The sequence below is a fragment of the Salvia miltiorrhiza genome, chromosome 1 (genome assembly GCF_028751815.1).
Source record: "Salvia miltiorrhiza cultivar Shanhuang (shh) chromosome 1, IMPLAD_Smil_shh, whole genome shotgun sequence".
NCBI classification, from domain to species: domain Eukaryota; kingdom Viridiplantae; phylum Streptophyta; class Magnoliopsida; order Lamiales; family Lamiaceae; genus Salvia; species Salvia miltiorrhiza.
Window position 1 is genome coordinate 74200404 of NC_080387.1, and position 10641 is coordinate 74211044.

Here is a 10641-nt window from a genome sequence, read left to right on the forward strand (position 1 = left end):
GTGGCGGCGGCGGCGGCGGTGGGAGGAATGATGGTGAAAAGGGAAGAATATATGAATTTTGGTTGCCTGTAAAGTTAGAATAGATTAAATTAAATCATAGCTGCTCAATTATTAAATTCTTGAAAGAAATGAAAATGGACATACTGGGAAGAGTTAAGGTCGGTTTTGGAGCAAGCAAGAAGAAGAGTAGATGGAGTCTTAAGCTTCTTGTCTTGATTTTCAATTGCAAGAAATCACTTCACTCAATCTTGCAGTCTAACCATTTGCTGAGTTTGGTGGAAATCAGATAAGTTGGTAGTTAGTTTCACAGCCACTTGTTTATGATTTTTGTAGATGATGATGAAATGGGGAAATTCCAATATTGGCCCACATGCAATTCTCTTTGTTTCCTTTGCGCGTGATTGGTGGTGTCTAATTTCAAGGGTAAATTCTATGGCGCACATAGGTGCCCAGCACCCTCATACTTTGATTGTCGACACGTGTCCTCAACCATTTAATCAATTTTTTTTCCCTTTTTTTTTAGAAATGAGATAACGCTGTTAACTTATTCTGTCAAGCTATTATTACATTCTCGGGGACCGGTATATCCGGCATCAGAATTCGGCAATTTCATGCTGCCGAATGTTTCGCCAAGCTATTATTACATTCTCGGGGACCGGTATATCCGGCATCAGAATTCGGCAATTTCATGCTGCCGAATGTTTCGCCAAGCTATTATTACATTCTCGGGGACCGGTATATCCGGCATCAGAATTCGGCAATTTCATGCTGCTGAATGTTTCGCCAAGCTATTATTACATTCTCGGGGACCGGTATATCCGGCATCAGAATTCGGCAATTTCATGCTGCCGAATATTTCGCCAAGTTCATTTTGGGCGCCATTTTAAAAATCAAATTTCCGGCATCAGAATTCGGCAATTTCATGCTGCCGAATGTTTCGCCAAGCTATTATTACATTCTCGGGGACCGGTATATCCGGCATCAGAATTCGGCAATTTCATGCTGCCGAATGTTTCGCCAAGTCATAAAATATAGGCTGCCGAATACAATTGCCGAAACCAATAATTACACAGACGGAAGTTAACGGAGTTCATTTTATATAAATTTTACATTTATGTTAAATACAAAAGTAAGCTTAAACACGTGTCACACATCCAACGGTGGAAAAGTATGAGGGTGCTGGGCACCTATGTGCGCCATAGAATTTACCAATTTCAAGATAAGTTTGTAGATTGGATTTGGATTAGAAGAGCCATTCACTTAAAGTCATTCGCCACTTTATTAATTTTTGAAGCACACATTAATTAAAATTGGGTCATTGGCGTATAAATACACTAATTTTGAACTAATTTTGATTTTTAACGTGAATTTTAAAAAGTGTCAAAAAATACACCAACTTAGTGATTATAGTAATTTTTACACCACTTTTAATTACTTTTATATATATAATTCGAGACGATCTAAAATAAATACTTTATAATTTAATATAATTCGACAATTCGAATTCATATTCAAATTATTACAATTCGATTTGTCCTCATCAACATTTCAGCATGTTAAGTTAGCTTTAATTTGGTCAATAATAGAATTTGTGTTAAAAGTACTACAATTAATAAGTTGGTGTATTTTTTGACACTTTTTAAAGTTCATGTTAAAAACCAAAATTAGTTCAAAGTTGGTGTATTTATATGCTAATACCCATTAAAATTTTATAATAACAATCTATATAATAGAAAATGTGTATTGGGCACTAAATCTATTTGATAAGGCTTATAAATAAATATTTATATCCAATAAAATATATTTAGAAATATATATATATATATATATATAGGAATTGGTTCAATTGAGATTTATATATATATTGAGATTTTGAGATAAATGAACATATAAGTACATTTTGATGAACTTGTCAATTAATTTTTATGAACGCGCGTTGGTCTGGGGTTCAATCCCTACAAGTGACGTGTTTTTTAAATAAATTAAATAGATTCATATGTTCATGAGTTATATTGGTTATGTTCAAAGAATTTATTGATATGTTCATTTATCTCAAAATCTCAAAATATTTAAAATCTCAATATAAGCTAACCCTATATATATATATATATATATATATATATAGGGGAGAGTTCAATGGAGACCACTCCCCTATATAGAGAATGAAGACCAAATCTGGTTCCTTGATCTAACTTAATCTAATGGTGGTAATTTAATTGATTAATTTTATTAATTTTCATTTATTTTATAATCAAAAGGTTAAGCATGTCATTTTCTATTTAACCCTAATCTCACTCACTCTCTCTCATTCACGCTCTCTCTCTATCTCTCTCTCTCAATCACTCTCCCTCCCTCCCCGCCGCCTCCATCTCTGCTGCTCCGCCGCCTTCCTCCCCGCCGTCGCCGCTTCTGCTCCGCCGCCATCCCCTCCATTCTCCCTTCCACCGCCTCCCTCCCCTATCGCCTCTATCTCTTCTTCCTCCTCCTGCTGCTCCGCCGGCGTCGTCAGGGTGAAGCCGATGAAGACGACGATGGTAGAACGCTTGTGGTGGCGACCGTCGCGCCGCGCCGTCGCCGGATTTGCAGATCTGCATATCGTCAATGAAGTGTTCGCAGAAAATATCAATGAACATACTGATGTTCGTTAATATGTTCGTAGAAAATCAATGAACATACTGATGTTCGTCGATATGTTCGTAGAAAAACCAATGAACATACTGATATTCGTCAATATGTTCGTAGAAAAACCAATGAACATACTAATGTTCATCGAAATGTTCGTAGGAAAACAATGAACATACTAATGTTCATCTATTATGTTCATTGACGGATCAGGTCCCAGAATTGGAAGAGAGTAATTTTCGGGATTTGTTCAACCAAATGCCATAATTCGTGGATTTGAGTGGACGTTTTTGCCATTTTTGGATTAAATAAATGTAATTAACCATTATTTAATTACATGAAAAATCAAATCAGGAAATAATCTGGATCATTGATTGGATTGAGATGAATGGCCTTGATTTGGTCTTCATTCTCTATATAAGAAATGGTCTCCATTGAATGCGACCCTATATATATATATATATATATATATATATATAGGGGGCGGTTATTCAATAAACCACCTTTATTTTAAGAATTACGAACCAGCAAAAATGCATGAATTTTATGTATAACACGCATGAATAAACTGTATAAAGGCATGAATTGCGAAAAATAATTTTTTGCTACCTTTGGGATTCGAACTCAGGACCATGAATTTATCCAACAAGGTGATGAATCAATCGTAAATCTTGATGATCTAAGGGCTGAAAATGGTTCCTAATTTATATTTTAAGAAGCGTTCTTATTTTAGCCTTCCCCTATATATATATATATATATATATATATATATATATATATAGGAATGAGATCATATAGATCACAATGCTTATAATAGATCCCTAGATCCAAATCTTGACCACATATTTATGACATGTGGCGCATCAAGATGGTGACACGTGGCAAGGAGCTTCCAAGCATTCCAAGGCAAAATCTGGAGGGGTAAAATTGGAATGTAATTTTCGGATTTAATAATTAAAAAAAATATTTTTTTTAGATTTTCTCAAAATAGATATATTTTAGATGCATATAGTTTCACACAAAGATGCATAAAGTTTTCACATGAAATGCATAACTTTGAACAGAAAAATGCATTTAATTTTTACAGTTTTGATATTTTCACCACCCCACCCCATACCACCCCCAATCCAGCCTACACCACCCCCCAACCCTCCCCATTACCACCCCCCAAAAATAGGCATGTTTCTCATGCATATAAAATCAAACAAAAATGCATAAAGTTTTCACATAAAAATGCATTAAATTATACAAAAAATGCATTTCATTTTAATAAATCTGGTAGTTTCGCCACCCCACCCCTGCCCCACCCCCACCCCCCCCCCCCCAAATTTTTTTTTTCAAAAACTGATTTTCTAATTGCTGACCCACCCCCACCCCCCCCCCCCCAACCCCCCCCCCCCCCCCCCCCCCAAATTTTTTTTTTCAAAAATTTATTTGTAGTTAATGTTTTATGCATTTTCATGTAATAATATATGCATTTTATTGTTCTTGATTATGCATTTTTCTTTTTTATATACACATATTTTATAATATTTTATTTTAGGGTATAGGGTTAGGGTTTAGTGTTTAGGTTTTTAGTGTTTAGGGTTTAATTTTTAGGGTTTAGTGTGTAGTGTTTAGGGTTTAGTTTTTAGGGTTTAGGGTATAGGGTTTATGCATTTTCATGTAATAATATATGCATTTTATTGTTCTTGATTATGCATTTTTCTTTTAGGGTTTAGGGTTTAGTGTGTAGTGTTTTAGTGTTTAGGGTTTAGTGTTTAGGGTTTAGTTTTTAGGGTTTAGTGTTTAGGATTTAGTTTTTAGGATTTAGTTTTTAGGGTTTAGTGTTTAGTATTTATTTTAGGGGTTGAGTTTTAGTATTTAGGGTTTAATGATGTTTAGATTTTAGTGTTTTAGTGTTTAGGGTTTAGTTTTTAGGTTTTAGTGTGTAGTGTTTGAAAAAAAATATATTTTTTCAAAAAATGTAATGCATTTTTGTGTGAAAGTATATGCATTTTTGTGTGAAAGTATATGCATTTCTGTGCAAAAGTATATGCATGTAAAATATGTAATTTTTTTATGCATGTAAAAATCAATTTTTCAAAAAAAAAAAAATTTTGGGGGGTGGGGTGGGGGGGGGGGGTCAGTGGTCAGAAAATCAGTTTTTGAGAAAAAAAAAATGGTGGGGGGGGGGGGTAGGTGTGGGTCAGTGGTCAGAAAATCAGTTTTTTTTTTTTAAAAAAAAAAAAAATTGGGGGGGATGGGGGTAGGGGTGGGTCAGTGGTCAGAAATTTTTTTTTTTTTGGGGGGTGGGGGGGTGGGTGGGGGATGGGGGGTAGGGGGTGGGTAGGGGGTGGGTGGGGGTGGGGTTCTGGGGTGGGGTGGGGTTCAAGGGTGTGGGGGGTGGGGTTGGGGTGGGGTGAAATCTTATGCATTTTTATATGAAACTTTATGCATTTTTATATGAAAGTTCATGCATTCTCGTATGAAACTTTATGCATCTAAAATATACCTATTTTGAGAAAATCTATTTTTTTTTTTTTTCGAAAATTACATTTCAATTTTACCTATCTCCAGATTTTGCCTTGAAATGCCTTGCCACGTGTCACCATCTTGATGCGCCACATGTCATAAATGTGTGGTCTAGATTTGGATCTACGGATCTATTATAAGCATAGGGATCCACCGGAACCCAACCCTATATATATATATATATATATATATATATATATATATATATAATCCATTTCACGGTTAAGAATCAGTTATTTATGAACCTATTTAAACTTAATTGTATATAAGCCAGACTTTAAATATATATTCAAAATTTAAATATTCAATATTTCTTCTATAAATTAATCTCATTTGTAACAGAATTAAAGTATGTACCTATGTTCTTCTTCATGGGCTGCTGATGTGGGCCTCACTCTCTTTTTAATTTTTCGGACTTCGGCCAGCTTTGTTGCAGCTCTTTTTTATTTAGAAGATTAAAATTGTTAATTGAATTTTGTAAACAAATTAAAAATGCATTTAAGAAGCTTAATTGGTGTGGACCACACCACTTTTCCCATCAAAAGTAAATTTATGAATACAATTTCTATTCATTCTTGCTCAGATATTCAATAGTAATATTTGTATGCTTTATTTGATGAATGCTATTGTACCCCAAATCGTGGCTCGAGTAGGGGTAGGCCTCATTAAAAACCTCGTGACAAAACGAGGAAAAGAGTGCCCTAAGTTTGTTCACCAACATTCATCAGCAAATGGAGTTTCTCCAATTTGTGAATCAGATCACTTTGCTCCTTATAATCTCCCAAGGAGCAAAGTGATCTGATTCACAAATTGGAGAAACTCCATTTGCTGATGAATGCGGTGCTCAAAGGCTTCTTCGTCTACGGATACAACTACAGAAACACCTGTACACTCAGTGATCTGAAAGAATTGATATATCTGCAAAAACTTTTCATTTGCACTGACTCACAAGATTTCCCTCTGGAGATGCATGTCGCGGATCTGGAGAAGATGAGGGCTCTCACCAAGCTAATAATTGCTTGGCGAGTGAGTGGTGGTCTACGAGAAATGGGGAAGGTAGACAAATGGCCAAATTTCCTCCGCAGCTCAGAAAGCTGGATCTCAGGGGCTTCCCGAAGTCAGCCACTCCCTATTGGCTGAAGCCGAACAATTTGGAAGGGATTAAGCTGGAAGAAAATTTACATCAGAGGGGGCTACTTGTGTGATCTGGGAAAAATTTACATCAAGGCATAGATGATGAGAACGATGAGAAGAAATGGACGTACGTGGAGATGGTGCGTCTCAAGTATTTAGGCAAAATGGAGATGGAATGGAGGCAGCTTCAAGGATTGTTTCCAAGATTTAAATATTTGGAGAAGGTTAGCTGCCCATACCTCACTTTGTTCCCTTGTGATGCAAAGGGAGTGTGGATCAACCCACAGTAGTGAGTAGCCTCACTTCCACATTCATTTCTTCATCTCTCAAAACCTTTTTCATTCCATTCATGTTGAGTTTGCATTTGTGAGTGTTTTTCCATATGTTGTCTGCTTAACTGGTGGTGTGTTGGTGAACAAACTTAGGGCACTCTTTTCCTCGATTTGTCACGAGGTTTTCAATGAGGCCTGCCCCTACTCGAGCCACGATTTGGGGGTATAATAGCATTCATCAAATAAAGCATACAAATATTACTGAATATCTGAGCAAGAATGGATAGAAATTGTATTACTAAACAAGGATGGATCAATGTTTGGTTTGTTCAACAATGGCTGCAGTTAATGCTGCTCCAATCCAAGAATATTAAGAACATGATGTTGTAAGAATTGCAGATCAATGGAGAATCCCCATACTCTCTCTTTCATTATTCCTTCATCTTCTACTTGTGAAAGAATCTGTTGGAATTCACAGTTTTCATTCCATGCATAATCCACTCAGCTTATAATACACAACAAAATCCAAAGTAAGTTGCAATTCTTAAATTCAAATGATAACCCAATAATAAAATGGCAGAAGTTATAAACATGGTGTCTCACCTTTCCAACCCTGTTATACATATCCTCAGCTATCATACCAATTCCTGATAAATATTCAGAGGATAATTAATTAGTCATTTTGTGTTGTGTGTCGAAGTTGTAGCAACCCACAATGAACCTACACACACCCACCCACATTGGAGCAACACCTCCCTTAGTTTAATTACTTGTGAAAATTCTCATCTATAGACTAACTAATAAGAAAAACAAAGGTAGCAATGTAAAACACCTTGACAAAAAAAATAAAATTATAGCAACAAAATTTGAATTAAGTATATTTTGAGCATAGTTAGAATTTGAAATCCCATAATTAACTTGAAATGTGTAATAAGACTAGAACATGAATTGATCAGCAGTTGCAGGACTAACCTTCGAAACTTGATAGTAATGGGTTTCTCGTCAAAAGATGAAGAGGCAGTAACATCAATGAAAGTCTCTGCATTCCGTCGTAATTGCTTGGCCCAAGTCACAACTACAGGATTGCAGCACTCTAATTCAATCACTCCGGACCAAACTTTAGACGGCGAGTGGATCTCTTTTAGTTTGTAGCAATGTTTCAAGCTTAGGTATTCAAGAACAGGGAAGCTTCCATCTCTTAGCTTCCATTGCACCAAATCACTATCTTCAATTAGAAGAAACTCAAGTCTCAAAAAACATCCCTCTTGCACTTCCCACTTTGAACCCCGAAAGGCATAGGCTCGCAATTTGAGCACTTCAAGACATGGCAAAGAGCCAATTACATCCATGTATTCCCAAGGAAAACACATACCACTCAAATGTAACTTTTTCAATCCAGGTGGAAAGATTATCAACGAACTAGGAAACACATAATCGTACTTAGCCACAGGGTTTGTGATACTACATTTCAATGTCTCCAAACTTTCAAGTGTTGAAATACAACCAAAACAACTCGAGAGGTCGTTATGGTCATCATAAGGTGTAAGCTCGATCAGAACTCCTAATTTCCTTATACAAGGAAATTTCCAAGAGTGTTCCAAGGTAGTACAAATGCTGGCATTCACACCTAAAAGTGTTGAGAGTTTTTCTAAAGAATCGGAACGACATGGAGCTACAAGGCTCTTCCCCAATATCTCAATATGCTCCAACTCTTGCATTTCCCATATTTCTATTGGTACATATGATGGAGCTCCACAAATTCTAATGTTGTTATGTGGATGTATAATCAAGACTCGAAGATTGAAAAGTTTGGATATGGTTGTAGGGAGTTCTCCGTTGCAAGTTAGAGCAAGGTACTTTAGTAGGACTAGTGTCAGAATTTCTGTTGGGAAAGTGTACAAACGTAGATTAAGAGCATCTAGTTTCCCAAGCAACTTGAAATCGTCACCTATTGGGATTGGATATTGGTGGTATGGACCAAAAAAAAGGAGAGAACGTGCAGAGGATGCGCAGTTCAATCTCACCGAGTTGCAAAATTCTTTGATGCTAAATAAAAGGTTATTTTCAAGACACAAGCAACGCTGACCTTTTACACCATCTTCTAAGACTTCAACAAGCTTTTTTATGACATGATAAAACTTGTTCTTCCGAGCCTCACCTCTGCACACGTGCCTCCACGAAGAATGAAGCCGACAAGTTTTATACAAAAAACTGATCCTTTCATTGCATAAAACAAGATTCTTACGCGTGCAAAGCTGGTTCAAGCATCGCTGGACAGAATCTTTCAAAGAATCTTCTTTGTTTATGTTATGATACCAACCCTCAGTAGCCAACATATTCATGAACTTGGATATTGGGATGTCATAATCTGGAGGGAACACTCCCATATACAGAAAAAGTACTTTAAAATATTGAGGTAAGTAATCGTAACTTGGGAAAAGTACCTTTGTAATTTGATTATATGCATCAGTGAAGACTGAATTTCGCATTTCTGCAACATCGTCCCAGTATTTTGGGTCTGTATTCTGGGCTTTCGATATGATGTCAGCCACTGTGACTATCGTGAGAGGAAGACCTTCACAGTTCTTGGCTATTTTGGTAGCGGCTTTGTCAAGTGGAAAAGGGCAATCCTTTTCACCAAACACCTTCTCACATAGTAGCTCCTTACTTTCTTCTTCGTTCAAAAACCGCACCAACATACATATAATAGGAAAGCTTGGGGAGGCTGAGTTTATGTCTCGAGTAGTAACCAAGATATAAATATTTTCATAATCAATGTCCAGTAAGGAAATGAACAAGGAATCCAATATCTGTGTCTCCCACACATCATCGAGCACAATAAGGCATTTCTTTCTCACCAATCTTTCTTTCATGTAGGCGCCTAACTCGCGATCTCCTTGTGTGATTCCAAACATTTGAGCAAGAATGCCTCGTGAAACATCATCGAATTGAGATTTTCTGCCTACCCTGACCCATGCGCGATGTTCAAAAAGCCTCGAGATATCATGATCTTCAAAAACTGCCTTAGCAAGAGCAGTCTTCCCCACCCCTGCAGTTCCAACAAGTATAAATAAATAATCCCTCATGATAAAACTTTTAATAAGTCTCCCTTTGAGTTGTTGGAACTGATCCGACAATCCAATCAACTTCGACTTGGTCCCAATTGTTGAGGAAATAGATTCTTCCTCATCGTCATCTTCAGGCATATTGTCTACTTCATAAATGTATTCCTTCTCCATATTCTTGACCCTCTCGATGAAGGAACGAGCATCATCTTCTAGGCAGTGCAGATCAATGGAGAATCTCTCACCTCCATTGATGTTGTGCAGTACTCTCTTTTTCATTTCTTCATACACTTGGTCTGCACGAATTCGTGAATGAATCTGTTGATAGAGAAGGGATTCTAATAAGTCTTCGAATTCCCTTATCAAATCCTTGATTATTCCATCCAAAGCATTCACCTTCTTCCTGCTCTTGCTTGTTCTTGTTTTATCTAATCTTTCAAGAATTTCTTGCAATGGATTCAACTCCTCGTAGGCGAGTTGTAAAATATGTGGAGAGGGCTCAATAAGACTAAAATGAGAAGAATGGAGAATATAATCAATCTTATTCCCTAGAGAAATCACTGCACCATATGCCGTCATTCCTCTCCGGCGGCGGCGGCGAAATGAAGTCGGCAGAGTTCTTTTTTCACTTTTTTCTTTACCTTGAGATATGGATAGCTTGGATTTGAAATATTAAAATAAAACAATACCTGCTCAATTATTTAAGCTAACGATTAATTCGAGGAAAGGAACAATATTTTTATTAATTCGAGGAAAGGAACATTTCACTGTCAAATGTTTGTTTATTACTTATTCCCTCCACCAATTCGTGTACTAGGGGAAGAGGCCATCAGTTTAAAAAAGAATATATTGTTTATTTGTAGAGTAGAGAAAATGACACGACTTAAAAAAAATAATTTATCAAACTAAATAGCAACCAAAATATTAATCAATAATAAAACATACTCAGTTTTAAATAAATTCACACTAGTCACTACTGATCATTGACGAAAAAATAAATTAATTCTCATGGACCAATCTGTTGTAGGATACGT

General features: G+C 36.4%; 2 protein-coding genes across 3 annotated transcripts; one reads left to right on the forward strand and one right to left on the reverse strand.

Moving 5' to 3' along the window:
• The first annotated feature begins 5967 nt into the window (after window positions 1–5967).
• Window positions 5968–6560, forward strand: LOC131013095 (uncharacterized). Its single transcript, XM_057941105.1, has 2 exons — window positions 5968–6253; window positions 6364–6560. The coding sequence occupies exons 1-2, from the start codon at window positions 5968–5970 to the stop codon at window positions 6558–6560; spliced, it is 483 nt and encodes a 160-aa protein (XP_057797088.1).
• Window positions 6561–6811: 251 nt separating this feature from the next.
• On the reverse strand, window positions 6812–10435 carry LOC131006129 (putative late blight resistance protein homolog R1A-10). Of its 2 annotated transcripts, XM_057933291.1 has the most exons (3): window positions 7515–10435; window positions 7146–7189; window positions 6813–7047 (listed from the first exon to the last, which is right to left on the reverse strand). In XM_057933291.1, the coding sequence occupies exons 1-2, from the start codon at window positions 10184–10186 to the stop codon at window positions 7171–7173; spliced, it is 2691 nt and encodes an 896-aa protein (XP_057789274.1). In that variant the 5' UTR covers window positions 10187–10435; the 3' UTR covers window positions 6813–7047; window positions 7146–7170. The 2 variants fall into 2 exon arrangements, with proteins under 2 accessions (XP_057789273.1, XP_057789274.1); XM_057933290.1 differs by having other exon boundaries at window positions 6812–7189.
• Between the last annotated feature and the right edge of the window lie 206 nt (window positions 10436–10641).